This window comes from Nilaparvata lugens, chromosome 13 (genome assembly GCF_014356525.2).
Source record: "Nilaparvata lugens isolate BPH chromosome 13, ASM1435652v1, whole genome shotgun sequence".
Lineage (NCBI taxonomy): Eukaryota > Metazoa > Arthropoda > Insecta > Hemiptera > Delphacidae > Nilaparvata > Nilaparvata lugens.
In genome coordinates this window covers 22,050,311-22,065,451 of record NC_052516.1, presented here as the reverse complement: position 1 = coordinate 22,065,451, position 15,141 = coordinate 22,050,311, and the positions used below count along the sequence as shown (strand labels likewise).

General features: G+C 35.1%; 1 protein-coding gene across 1 annotated transcript in view; it reads left to right on the top strand.

The window, feature by feature from the left end:
- LOC111050521 (transcription factor cwo) overlaps window positions 1-15,141 on the top strand; it is a 63,705-nt gene that overhangs the window by 42,796 nt on the left and 5,768 nt on the right. The window contains exons 4-6 of the mRNA XM_022336858.2: window positions 6,021-6,210; window positions 7,665-7,928; window positions 11,783-12,105. Coding sequence (XP_022192550.2) covers window positions 6,021-6,210; window positions 7,665-7,928; window positions 11,783-12,105 — 777 coding nt within the window. The remainder of the gene's footprint in view (window positions 1-6,020; window positions 6,211-7,664; window positions 7,929-11,782; window positions 12,106-15,141) is intronic.

Genomic DNA, 15,141 nt, shown 5'->3' with positions numbered 1-15,141 from the left:
CTTTGATGTAAATTTTAAGTGATTCTGACTGCTCTAGTAACGTATGTATACCACCTATATTTATTTTGACATTACCTTTCAAATATCAACTTTCTGTGAATGTAAAACATTGATGTTATCTATAAGGTGTGGTGACAGTTGTAAAGTAAATCTCATTATAGTGAACAAATTCTATTAAATTCTAAAATGTCGAATGTTTATTTGATGTAATACAGTATTCAATATACGCTGAATGTTTTATTAATTAGGTTACTTGTATTGAGACTGTGAACTATTTTGGTTTAATTGTCTTAGAGTTGTCAGCATACCTTGAAATAACAACAATGCATCCCATTCAACAAATGCTGACAGTCTGCAGTGATCTCACTATAACAGCCCTGTCGCTAATTAAATCAGGGCGTGGGAATTTTTCTGCTCGAAATTTGCTAGTTGAATATTGAATTGAATAATTGCCTTTATTGAGGGCGAAGTTAGGACTGTAGGTCCTCTCTGCCACATAACCCTTTATATCTCATACAAGAAAAAGTGCATATCACAAAATCAAAATTAACATGAAACAAATTAAACAAGACTAGTACATGAAACAAATTGCTAGTATATTTAAAGTTCAGTCTTTTGAATTATTGTTTTTGATTCCTTTAATCTTAGATATACATGATAAATATTTTTCAATTCAAAATGTGTTCGTTTTCTCAATGATAGGGGTCTGTTCTTATTAGTTCTCAAATCTCGAATGTGTTTTACTAGTAAAGGTTATGGTGCTAGTAAGGTTATGGGATTGGGACTGTAAATAGTGACTAATAATAAACTGAATTGAATGATTAGTTATGTGGGTAGAGTTTAGTTTGTAAAGTTAATAAAGTTTAAATTAGTGAGTAATGATTAGTATGTGGTTAAAGCACTGCTATCAAATGAATGTCTGCGGTGCTGTGCTGTGCAGAAAGAGAATAACATTTGTTTTTATGGGAGTGTTCAAACATTGTCATTCTGCCAATGTGTGAATACTCCCATAAAAACAAATGATATTCTCTTTCTTCCTAGCAGAGTAGAACTTCATTGGAAGCAAGGATTCAATTTTTTTTGAATCAGACAAAATTGACTAGATTTACGATGGTTGGATTCACTAGGTTTTAAGTTATTGTAATATTCATTTCAAAGTAGCTATATACGTATAAAATCAATGCGTATTCAACCATTGCCCATAATCTGAGATGAATTTCAATATAGTTTGTGAATGAAATCACCACATAACTGTATCATCAACTCTATAACTACTCTTTAGTGAGGTCCACGTTATAATGGCAGTGTTTGATTAGCAATTGCTATCCTTGTCTATCATTCAACAAAGAGGATAGCGCCATCTCTTTCTCGCTTTGCTTTCTTGCCAGATTGTCTTTTAACAATGTAGAATTGATGATTAATTAACTATTTCATCTTAATTATGAAAATTCATTATGAAATTATTGGAAAATATAATTTCTTGCTTAATAAAATATAATTGATTATTTTAAACGAGAATAAACAGTTAATATCACATCAATAAACCGGTATCAGCTACTGTCATTGAAGGTATTGACAAGACAGAGAATCGGCAACGTTGTTCTTCTATCTTTCTCCACTGCCTCTAACGTGGACCTCACTATATAACTCTATACTCAGCTCTATAACTCTATAATTGTGAATGAAACTCTACATAGCCTCTAGACTCTAGACTGTTTCGGATGGAAACGTTGAGACGTCGGTACTGGCTGCCTAAAAGCAGTCGTTAGGTCATGTCAGAGGCCCTGAAATTGATCAGGTGTGACCTGAAATCCCTGACACCAGACCTGAGCCAGCCAGGTCATTCGATATCATTGTTAAGCCGAGTCCACACTGAACAAATGTTCGACATACATGTTTGTTAAGGAGCTCAGGGACAAACATTTTAAAAAGTTTGGACACTCATTGTTTGTCGAACAAAAAATTACTGTTTTTCTAAACATTTTCAGTGTTTGCTGTAAAACATAAAAAGCTTCAGTGCTTACAAATATTTTGTTTATTGACGCTTCCACACTGGCCACGGGCAAACATTGTTTGTCAAACATAATAAAATTTGCCCAAACTCTTTCAACAAACATGTTTGTCGAACATTTGTTCAGTGTGGACCTATTACTGCCTATTTTAAATCATGTTTCAAGCATTTTTGCTTGTTGCCTGTCGTTATTTTTACCTGAATTTTATGTATTGTCTATGAATAAGTTAGTAAATAAATAAGTAAAATATATAGAATCCCACAATAGTCAACGTGTAGAAAAAATGGAATTGTGATTTTTGGTTGGCAGAGGCTAAAAGTAGAAAGAGGTGGACATTGGAAAAAAGTTGGCCTCTCACTTCTTATTACGTTTGGTCGGGTCAAAATAAAGTGATTAAATCGGACGAGGTGTTTATTTTCGATGCTAAGTGTCTACAGTCAGATTCACTTTAATCTGTCAGCATTCCTTATACATAACATCAAGGCTTCCCATTCGATCAATATGCTGACAGTGGAAAGTTGGCAAGAGGGTGTGCTCTGTATCGTGAGATCCACTTTGATCTGTCAGAATTTCCTACATATGAAATCAATGCTCCCCATTCGATAAATGCTGATAGCTTGGCGTGAATCGTAGGATACAGAGTATGCCCTCTTGCCAACTTTTTACTATTGATAGATAAACTAGACTAGATCTCCAGTCTGAATGTTGTGAAACTGATAAACTTTGGCATTTACTAGTAGTTTTTATTTTTGTACCATAATATTACATTTTATTTCCTACTTGTTGATTGAAAAATGGAAATTCCGTATTTTGTGATATTTTTATTTTTTATTTATTTACAACACAAATGACAGTGATGTAATAACATTGGTAGATAAAATAATAAGGTAGTCCTTGTGCTATTTTTCTTCCAAAATTTGGGCGATGACACTGTCCAAGTTAAGCTGCCTTTACACCAAAGTTATTTACAAAATGTTTATTTTTTCGTCCATCAAGATTCTATTAGATTGAAAGGAGCTTAACAAACACATATGCACATCATGTGTATGATAATTTATGTTCAATCTAATAGAATCTATAACGACTAAAAATAAACATTTTGTTAATAACTTTGGTGTAAAGGCAGCTTCACGTGTAGAATGTCTATATAATTTTTGTCCAAAATAAACATGATAACTATAAATTTTGGATTTAGATGGCTTAAATTGATTAGAAATATTTCACTCAATTACCACTTTAAACGATATAATATTGAGTTTTTTGAGAAAATTTGAAACCATTGAAAAAACACAAACTTCTAAACACTGAAACATAAACTTCTTAATAAATAAATAAAAATTCAAGTGATATTTTCCAAGAATTGAGTGTGGTGGATACTTTACTGTAGTGAGATTTACTTCTCAAAATTCCTTATAAATAAACAATCCTGTTCCCATTCAACCAATCATGTCAGTGTAAAGCGAATCTCAATTTTGTATCTGATGCTAGTAATAGTAGATATCCACCTGCGATATATATATAAATAAATACAGCCTTTATGACAAAGCGAATGAAATAATAAATTGACACGAAATGGGGACATAGTAGAGCGTCGAAGATAGTATGTAGCAGGGAAGGTAGTAACTACCTCAACTGTTGAGAACTGTTGCTCAACTGTTGAGAACGTTGAAAATAATGGATGCATTCAAATGTATCATAATAATAATAGAATGAAGCGGAGACGTTTAGACAATTCTAATTCAATTTTGTAGGGTTTAGTTTTTAGTTAATGAATTATTTTGTCTGCCTTGTATGTATGAATAATATATAGCAAATCCAATTCTTCATACATTGCTGACAAAAAAATTATGTCAACCCATATTATAATAGTAAAAAACTAAAAAAACTCAATGAACTTTGAGTAACAAGTACTCGGAGATTACCAATACGGATTTTGTAGTTCGTGTGATTCGAAATTACAGGATTTATGTGAACAAAATGAACTTGACTTTCAGTCTGCCTTGTTCAGACTAAGCACCTGACATACCACACAACCGGTTCTCTCTCTTCCATATAATTCCTGTGGCTCTTCTTGAACATAAAACATTCTAAAAATAGAATATTTTCAATAAAAGTTGAAAGGTTTATTTAATTTAGTATTTTCAATTTCCTATTACGTAAATTATTTTTATGTAATTATTATGCAAATTATTCATTCATACACAATAAATTCACGCTTATGTTTCAATCTCAACATATAGCAGATTTGAAATTTATAATAATTGATTTAAAAAATCTTCAGAAGTAATAAAAAATGAAAGTTGTCTAGTATATTCTATTATATTTTATTCTCTTTGAAGATATATTATACTCGCTCATTGCCTTTTATTGGAGTATTATTCAAAAATTGATAAATTATCGCCCATATTTCCTTGACTCTTTTATTATAGAACAAGTTTAATCTCGTATTTGTATAAAATGTACTTTTCAGATCGACTCTTGAGAATTGGACAATAAATAATTAACAATTTCTATGATGATTTGTTCCACAAACCATTCTGTCCCTGGTAAAACTGAAATAGATGCAAATAGCAGCAGAATAATTATGAAGTATTGAGCAAGTGATATGAATGGTGGATGTTTTAGCTGAACGTCTGCCATTGGTCTAAATATTATTTCAATTACAACTCTACATTGCTGTTGTTACATTGCAATTACATTGCTGCTTCTCTTCAAGTTACCAGAGATAGATAATGATGAGTTAACCGAAATAGGTATTTCGATATTTTGTGGTAGATACAACTTTGAGTATTCCATTCAATATGGATAGGTACCACAATTGAATATATTTCGAGATTAGTGTTATTGATTTTGAGTCATTTTGAAGAAATTTCAAAAGTTTTTTTATTGATTTTTGACAAGGCTTTAATAAGCTCATATGCCAGCCTACAATGCTGTTATAATTTTATAATATCGGGGCACCGAGCTTCGCTCGTTATTTTTATTTATTGATAAACAGAACACAATTCTCTAAAATGATCGTGTTTATATTTTACAGCTGGCTATACTTCAGCTTATGAATTTCGGGGATGCGATATTTTGATTTTCCACAGAATCACTCGCTCACTCACTTTTTTACTATCCACAGACGACGAAAGTCTCAGCTGTTTCAGCCAAGGATGAATTATCCTTTCAATGTTGTTCAGCGAGTTTTCCCAAGGATGAGACCTAGTGCAATCGAATTTTTATATCATAAACCTACTATGTTCCAAATTTCGTGAAAATCGTTCAAGCCGTTTTCGAGATCCGTTGGACATAAATAACCATAAATATAAATAACCAAATATAAAAATATTTACAGATATACAGAAATTGCTCGCTTAATATAATAGGATAGATATATTTTAATGAATTTCTTGACTTTCATTGATTCTAAAACATAACTGTGATTCTTCAAGATATTTTGAATGTATCTCTCGGATTTTTTTATTGGTTCTACAATGTTCGAGATATTTTGAATGGATTCCTTGACATTTTCCATTTATTCCACCTGTAATATTTGTTTGATTCTCCAATATATTATTTTGAAAGTATCTCTTCACTTTCTTTATTGGTTCTACAATGTTGCGAAGACTCGATATTTTGAATGGAATCTTTGAATCTTTGGTATTTTTCATTGATTCTTACAATTTTCATATGATTTGTCTACATAGTTTTAAAGTATTTCTGGACGGTTTTGATCAATGGTCTTGATTATATTATGAAGAGCTGTATCAATTCTGAAATCATGTTAAATATAGTGAGGAATGTTTGAAAGTCGTATTAATTCTAGAGCTGTATTAATTCTAAAATCATGTTAAATATAGTGAGGAATTTTTGAACTCGTGGTTAGAGCACAAAATTTCTTTTTCTAGCCACGCCAATTATTTAACAAAAAATTATTTATTCATTTTCTTGTAACATTGTTGTTAATTGGTGAATAAATTTGATTTGATGTGATTGATTGTTGTCTACTTTTGTGTGTTTCAGGACCCGATGTCGCACCGGATAATCGAGAAGCGTCGCCGCGACCGCATGAACAACTGCCTGGCCGATCTGTCGCGCCTCATCCCGGCCGACTACCTGAAGAAGGGTCGCGGCCGCATCGAGAAGACTGAAATCATTGAAATGGCCATCAAGCACATGAAGTATCTGCAAGCCCACTTCTGCAGTCACATCGGTAAACCGATTCATTCACTTCAAAACTGTACTCTTAATTTTTTACAGTTCATTCAGATATTTTTAGTTCAAAACTGTATTCAAATTTTTTACAGTTCATTCAGATACATTCACTTCAAAACAGTATACAATTTTTAGCTTCGAATTTAGAACATTTTTGAAGATGAAATACTTACTTTTTAGCAATTATGACATTTCGACCTCAACTCAACCTCAACTCAACTCGACTCAACTCACTGCTAAAAAGTTAGTGTTTCCACTTCAAAAATTTCCTAAATTAAAAGTAAGTAATTTTCTAAATTCCACTCAACCTCATCTTAACTCAACTCAACTCACTGCTAAAAAGTAAGTGTTTCCACTTCAAAAATGTCCTAAATTCAAAGTTTTAATCAATCAATAGTCGGAAATGATGGATTTAGAACACTTTTATATGAACTACAATAATTTGAAATATGAACTACAATATAATTATTATTATATTTTATGGAAAAAGAAATTTGAAAAACTTATATTCGAAATGGCCATCCATTCAATTACATTTACTTCATTCAACCTACATGGCTAAAATTCGGATTCTCTAACGAAACTCGTACATCGATATCTCAAACCGTTTCGGAGATATTCACGTTTATAGCTACTTCTAATAAGTCATACAAAAATATGATAAATGTTTCAGTTAAGGCTGTGCAAAGGCTAAAAATAAACTTTCTACTGGTAATATTTTTCTAAGTTTTTCGATTTGTATATCATCAAGCTATAAAAATGAAAAAGTTTTCTCAGGAAAAAAATTGTTTTCCGATCATTACTTTTTGAGATATGAGCGCCTAAAGTTTGAATTTTGGGACAGAACAATTCAAATTCGGTAAGAGATAAATCCATGAGATTTAGAGAATACATTCTTAATGATATTGTTGATGGAATAAAACAGAAATATTTTGAAAATATCAATTGTTGAGAAGTTATTCAATTCACCAAAAATAACTCAACTGAAAGTTATTTCTGGTCATTTTTAGTAAATTGAATAACTTTCTCAAAAATTGATATTATATAAAATTTTTGCTTTAATCCATCAAAAATACCAGGAAGAATTTATCTTCTGAATTTCATGGATTTATCTCTTACCGAATTTGAAATGTTCTGTCCCAATAATTTAAACTTTAGGCGCTTATATCTCAAAAAGTAATGATTGGAAGAAAAATGTTTTCCTGATAAAACTTTTCATTTTGATAGCTTGATGATATACAAATCGAAAAACTTTGAAAAATGCTACCAGTAGAAAGTTTATGTTTAGCTTTTGCACAGCCTTAAAACTAACTAACTGAGGGTCTGTATGTGTGTCGTCAAATCAGTATTCGATCAAAGATATTTTGTCAGATTGTTTACTGATAATTTGATTATTGTGCAACTTTATGTTTGTACTAAAGAATTGTAATTTAATTTTGAATTTGATTACAGGCGCTTCGGAAGGCTTCACCCCCGACCGCCGGCCCTCCTCACCCCACCCCCACTGCGAGGAGTCGATGTCTTCCCCTCCCACCTCGGAGGAACCCCTTGCTCCCCCCCTGGCCAAGCCGAGTGAGCACTACCGCCTGGGGTTCCACGAGTGCCTCACTGAGACTATGCACTTCCTTGTCGAAGTCGAGGGATATTACTCGGGAGATGCACTGTGTGTCTCTCTCATCAGCCATCTACAGAAGCATTGTGATTCTATCATCAAAAGTAAGTGTAAAAATAAGTAGTAGAGTTAAATTATATTCGGGTGATTCAAAATAGCTATTATTTATGTACTAAGAGCGAAATGCGCGAATTTATCTTATCGCTCGCGCAAAACAGTTATCACGCCACGCGAAGCGGAGCGTGATAATTTTGCATGAGCGATAAAGAAGCATTACGCGCGAATTACATACAAAATTGTTTCTACAACTGCCCAAACCTGTTAAATTACTTATATCGGCGGAGTTACAATTACCGACTTTTTAGGTTAAGATCTGACTTTTTGGCGAGCTGCTTACCATCAGCTGATTAGCGAGCGTAAAGAAACTCTTCTGCGCATGCGCGAATGATAAGCGAGCGTAAAGAAAATCTACTGCGCATTCGCGGATGGTTGGCGAGCGAAAAAGTAGATTCTCCTCAGAAATAAGCTGCTTTACGAGGAGAATTGAGTAAGTAAATTCTTTTTTTACGCGCAGTTGTAGAAAAAGGACTTTACAACTTTGAAAATTCATATAAATCTTATTAAACAAGGTACAGAGCTGGTTTTGGTGTTGTTTTAAAGGAAAACCCTTCAAGTTTTTTTACCTTAAACTAAAGATTTTCTATGTGGCTTCCGTTGATTATCCTGCAGACATCCCATCGATAGTCGATTTCTTCCCAGACTTGCACTAGCATTTCAGGTAATAATAATAATATCGAGTGACCTGGCTGGCTCAGGTCTGGTGTCAGAGTTTTCAGGTCGCAACTGATCAATTTCAGGGCCTCTGACATGACCTAACGACTGCTTTTTAGGCAGCCGGGACCGATGGCTTAACGTGTCCATCCGAAACACGGGAGTGGCCCGAGATAAATATCTTGCCCGGGCCGGGATTTGAACCCGGGCCTCTGAATCATAAAGCCAGCATCTGATCCACTGCATTTCAGGTGTAACTTGCTCAACAGCAGCGCAAATCCTTGCTCTAAGTTCAGGTAGGGTGGCTGGCAAAGGAGGTACATACACCATAAATATTTTATATGAAACCCCACAAGAAAAAATCCAGCGGTTTAAGTCTGGCGAACGTGGGGGCCATGCAATTGGCGCATTACGGCCAATCCACTGATTTGGTAAGCGGTCATTAAGAAAATCCCGGACGTCAGTCAGATAGTGTGGTGGTGCGCCATCTTGCATGAAGAAAACATTTCGTTCTCGGTCATCCTCATCGATTTGTGGTATCAACATTTTCTGCAACATATCAAGGTACACTATGCTGTTTTTCAAACCAAAACACACAGCTAGCACGCTCGGGTCCAGTGAAGGCAGCCATCTTCGACGTAACTGCCGCTAGCGCTTGTGCGGCGTGACCAGGCACTAGCGGACTACGCGAGTCAAAACTTGGAGTATTTTCCTTTAAAACAACACCAAAACCAGCTGTGTACCTTGTTTAATAAGATTTATATAAATTTTCAAAGTTGTAAATGCCTTTTTGAATCATCCGGTATAATAGTAAACTTTGAAACTACACTACAGGGTGATTTTTAAAGAATTATACTCTACTTCAAATAACTATACTTGTATTTGACCGAGCGAAGTGAGGTCTAAGATTCAAGTCGACGGTTTGGCATTTCTCTTAATGTTTAAATGTCTATATGTTTTTATGTTGCGCATTTACGGCGAAACGCGGTAATAGATTTTTATGAAATTTGACAGGTATGTTCCTTTTTAAATTCCGCGTCGACGTATATACAAGGTTTTTTGGAAATTTTGCATTTCAAGGATAATATAAAAGGAAAAAGGAGCCTCCTTCATACGCCAATATTACCGTAAAAATCAGACTATAGAATTATTCATCATAAATCAGCTGTCTAGAGGACTATAATACTACCTGTTCAAAAACATCGAACATCTTGAAAATTTATCTTTCCATTAACGTTAGTAGACAGTTGACTATAATTCTACCCGTTCAAAAACATCGAACATCTTGAAAATTGTATATTTCCATCAACGTTGTAGACAGTTGCAGCCAGACCTGTTAACAGCGCTCACACTCACATTCCGGGACGACACAGGACAGAAAGCTCTATGGTTATTTAGGATTTTTTCTAGGCATTTTTAATTGATAAATTATTCATTAATTTTTGAGAAAACATAACAACAGGTCAATGTAACTCACTGAGCGCGAGGACTACTGTTCACAGAACTACTAGTTATTGAATGAACGAGTGTAGTGAGTTCTAACTGATTAGAACTAAGGCTCTAACTAGAGCCTCGAGTCGATGTCCATTTTTGAGTTTATGGGTTTGTTTGATTGCTTGTTCAAAGATTACTTTCCATCGACTTCAAATTTTCAACGCACACTATTCTTTCAACCATTTGCGGATCAAGGCCTCACAGATTGGCCAACGAAATTGACTCACTCCCTCGTCCTTCCTGAGGATATAACAGGATAACATTAATAGTGCATAAGAAACAAAAATTGTAGTAATTCATCATGAAGCTGACTTCTCATTACTTGTGCTAAGGAAGTTATCACACAGATTGTCTGTCGCTTATACGCTGACATGTGTTTTTTAGTTGTCCGTCTTGAATTTTGATTCTTATTAATCCACCCTTACGGAGTAAACTATAAAGCTCTATTGATTCACATTATAATTGAAATGTACCGAATTGCGGATTTCAAAATCAGTACATGAGGTAATTCTTAATCCCGGGGGGCTCACTAGCATTAAAAACCGGTGCACAAACCAATTTCACGTAAAAATATTCACAGAAGCATCAAGTTTGTGATGGTGTATTATTAGTGTTCGATGTGCTCTCCTTTTGACCTCTACTAAAAAATTGGGTCCATACACCATGGTTTGTAAAAATATACAAAGACCGCTCAATTAGTCAGATCTTGTTCATGCACAATTACTTGATGTGGGTTTTCGGTTACCCATGTTCGAAAATTATATCGATTGACTTAACCGCTCACATCAAACTATCACTATCAATTTGTAAATGTAATATTAATAGTATCTTAAGTCACAAGGACGGGAAGGGACCTTTTGCAGGCGTGGATGATGTTTCTAGTTGAGGCGTTAGCCGAGACTAGAATTCCATTGGAGCACTGCAAAAGACATTCACGTCCAAGTAACTTACACTGTTTTTGTCATAATCTAGAAAAGAATAATTGAGAAACAGAAAACATTACCTGCTTGTGCTGACATTACTACAAGCATTCTATAAACATAGTTTACAAGTTTCGAATCTGGAATTTCTTGATTTTAGTTGATAAAACTTCCACCTGGAGCGCTATAAGACGGGGTTTTGTACCAGATTTGCTGTTCCTAATTCGGAACTATAGTGAGGTCCATGTTATAATGACAGTGGATAAAGATAGAACAATAGCGATGCCGATTCTCTGCATTAATTAATCATATTTCTACATTGTCAAAAACATAATTGGCACCGTTGTGGACCTAGAAAAGGATAGTATCACTGGCTTTGTCGAATGATAGACAAGGATAGCAAAACCAAAGTTGATCAAATACTGTCATTATAACGTGGGCCTCACTATAGGAAACATACTCGACTGTAAAGAAAACATATGATTTTATTACAGTATAGTATGCTGTAATGAGAATCATATGTTTATTTGTTTTACAATCAGCTGTTTACCGGCTTGATTTCATGGATGTAAAACAGTTGAAATTGAATGACTATGACAAAAATATTGAAATGTAAAATAATTAATAAATAAATTTTTAGCTATAACCATGAAGTCTTCTTTAATCAGTCTTATCAAAAAAAGTACCACTATATCAATAACTGTGTATTCTACCATGATTTCTTTTAATGTAAATGCTTGAAATTTGTTGTAAAGTTTGAAATGTTTGGTTAGGCGACCGTTTGAGCAGCCTGAACCACCTACCACCAGCCAGCTCCTCGACCGCCTCCAACTGTGGAGAGTCGGTCAGCACCTCCTCACCTAGCTCTGCCTCTGGGGTCGGAGGAGTTGAAGGAGGAGGTGGAGGAGGAGTAACAACCAAGATGGCGCCCGAACACCATCACCACAATGGCGGCTCTAGTTCTAGCAGTGAAGCAGGCCGCAGTGGCGATGACCTCCACATGCTCTATGAGAACCAAAATGGCGGCGGCAGCAGTCAGCTGAGGGATATCCTCACCAGTCCAAACAGCAATCACTCCATGGCTAGTCGGCTACAGGTGGGTTCCCATACACTTGGGACTTAGGTCGTATTTATAAGCTATTTTCTAAGAGAGTTCTTAAGTGTTCTTTAACATTCAATATTATTGTTCAGCAGTACCTACAGATTACATCAGGCCACACAACTAGAATAAACCCTTCATAGACACTTTTGGCCTGATGTTATAAGTAGGTTCTATATACTTGAATACTTGAAGTCATTGCCAAGGACTGGTATTTCCAGATAGGCACAGGTGTCACAGGGGTGCCCACAACATGTTTTGATGTCGCAAGTTGCGACATGAGGCTGAATTTTGGGGGGGGTTTTTTGAAAAAAATACCTATGGAAAATGGGGGGACTTTTTCAAAATATAGTTTTTGAGTACCTAAATGGATGCCAAATTTTGGTGGGATTTCGTGACATGGATCATGGGGGGATGGGAACCCCTGCAGTGTCAAAAACTTTTGTCTCATAAATTTAAAATGAATTGCATGTATATTCATGTTGTTGAGGTGCTCTATGCCCCCAAAGTAGAGGCTCCTCACTCAACTCACCCAGTGAGAAGAGTCGCCTTTCAAGGAGTTTGTTCCAAAATTGTGTAGAACCTTGAGTTCGGTTTTCCCTTTATCTACTTGAACATTGTACAATAATTTTGGCCGTCTATGGACAGCTATCGCAAAGTATACTTGAACAAGCATAATATTGAAAAGAAATATGTATTCATGAAGATTGCTTTAAACAAATTCAGACTGTGTTCAGCCTATTTAAAAAAGATGGCCTACTCGAAGTTTAAAATTTTGAAGCTTCACCTGAGAATAGTAAATCCTTCCGCATTGTATCCCATATGTTGTCCATGATGAAGTATTGACTTGGTGCACCACAAAATCCAAATTTCAATTTTCCTTAGCGACACGTTTACCGTGAATGAGACATTCAAGCCCTTATCACATCAGGACGCTTGGCTTAGGACACCAGAGAGACACCAGTGGTGTCCGTGTGTAAAGCAAATTGGGACATCAATGGTTGGGTGGTAGCTGTGGCCGGACTGGCGACCCGAGTGAGACACCAGCCGGTCCCCACAATCTGGTAACCAGGCTGGTGTACCTCAAAAATAGTATATAGGGTGTACCTAATTATACTATTCTTGGGTGTACTTAGCGATAAAAATGAATGCTCTACGACTTGCTCGGAGACTCAATGCTCCACTGGTGTCCTAATGTTATACGGCCCTTAGTGATGATATATTCAAAGAAAGAATTGTGTTGTAAATATGGAAATTATGGAGTTCTTCTTTCAAACACTCAATTATCAACACTGCAATTAAAACACTGCATTATCAATCATTCGATATGGATAAGGATGTAGTTCTTTTAAACTGTCAATATAATAATAGGTCCTATAATCGTTACTATTTTCAATAGAAAATTGAGCTCTAAACTTACTCTAAATAGCCTGTGAATGCTTTAGAATGTTTTTCTAAATTAATTGAAACGTTTCTATTAAGCAGGTGGAAAGCTAAAAGTATTACAGAATTGGTTTTGTTTTAAGAAATAGGTGATTTTAAAACCTAATGGCTAGTTTCTAGGATACTTATCAAATTGAATGGACCATTCAATCTGTAGGTTTAATGGTCCATTAGATTCAATAAGTCTCCTCTAAACCGGGCCCAAGTTCAAGGGACTAGTTGTATAATATACAAAAAATATGTATTTAGTTATTACATTTACAATTCGTTTGATTACAGTATATTGATAGTAACTTCTGTTTTATTCAAAAATATTTTCTCTGTAAAAGTATCAATTTGTTTTCCACTAACCAAACTTTTCTCTTGCTTTCTTTTTACTTGCTTGTAAATTAAATCACTTTCTTTCTTGTCAAGTTCTGCTTCTTTTCAGCTATCCTCTTTCAATTTCCAATTATTCACAATTTCAGCCAAATTTTCCGCTTCTGAAGCTCCATGGGTCTTTTTGAAACAGATCAATTCTGTTTCTTTGAATAAATGTTGTGTGTTGATTTGTCTCAGTATGCTCTGCAGTTTATTTTTAACGAGCCTAACCAGGACTGTTTCGGTCATAATGGTGTGGATTGCAGCTTTTGCTATTGCACTGGTTCCAAATTGAGACTGTGTACTGAGGTAAAATTCATCCATAAATTTTTCATAAGGACATTATGGCTAGATTTATTAGAATAATCTAAATAGATAAGTCTTAGTAGGTACTATGTGTATATAATGATCAATAAACTCTCATCTTTATCATATCTAATCAGTATCATAATTCTTGCATAGGCCTAATATTGAGTAATGAGAAACATTTGATGTAAATGAAAATTCAAACTCCAGTATTAGAATTTTACTAATAATTTTGAACAGATTTACCAACTTTATACAAAGTGCGCCAAAGAAACTTACTTATTTGAAAAAATTCCCGTGCGTTGAATTGGTCGTGTAGATGGACAGGTGGAGGCGCATCTGGAGGGGAAAGTTTATCAAATTTCTCCTCCCTCAAGTAAATAGCCATCATGCTCCGGTCTAGAGAGCAGCGGGCCTTCACAGTTGAGAGCTTATTTTCTAATGGTCGATCACCTTCTGCGCTCGATTTGAAATTCCTCCCCACAAAATCGTTCCTGGCAATTCAAATTCGAATTATTAAATCTATAATTGGATTATGTCGTGGGTTAACTCATTTTAAGAGTGTGGAAGTGTCGCTAAATCCAGAAATGGACTTCAACGTACCATCAGTACTCCAGAAAATATCGAAAGAGTGAGGCAGTCAGTTGTGCATTCTCCCCGGCGTTCGGCTCGCAAACACGCAGCTTCTATGGCAATTTCTGACTCCACTGTTCGACGAATTTTCTATGAAGACCTTCAACTTCATCCCTATAAATTGGCTTTTGTTCAAGAATTGATTGAACGCGAGTTTTTGCCCGTGAAAATGCATGTGATATGCTGATTGACAACCTGCCTGAAGACGCGGTCATTTGACAAGGCTCATTTCCACATGCGTTCACACAATGCAATTTTTTATGGGGCTATTTGAAATCCTTGAAATCCCTG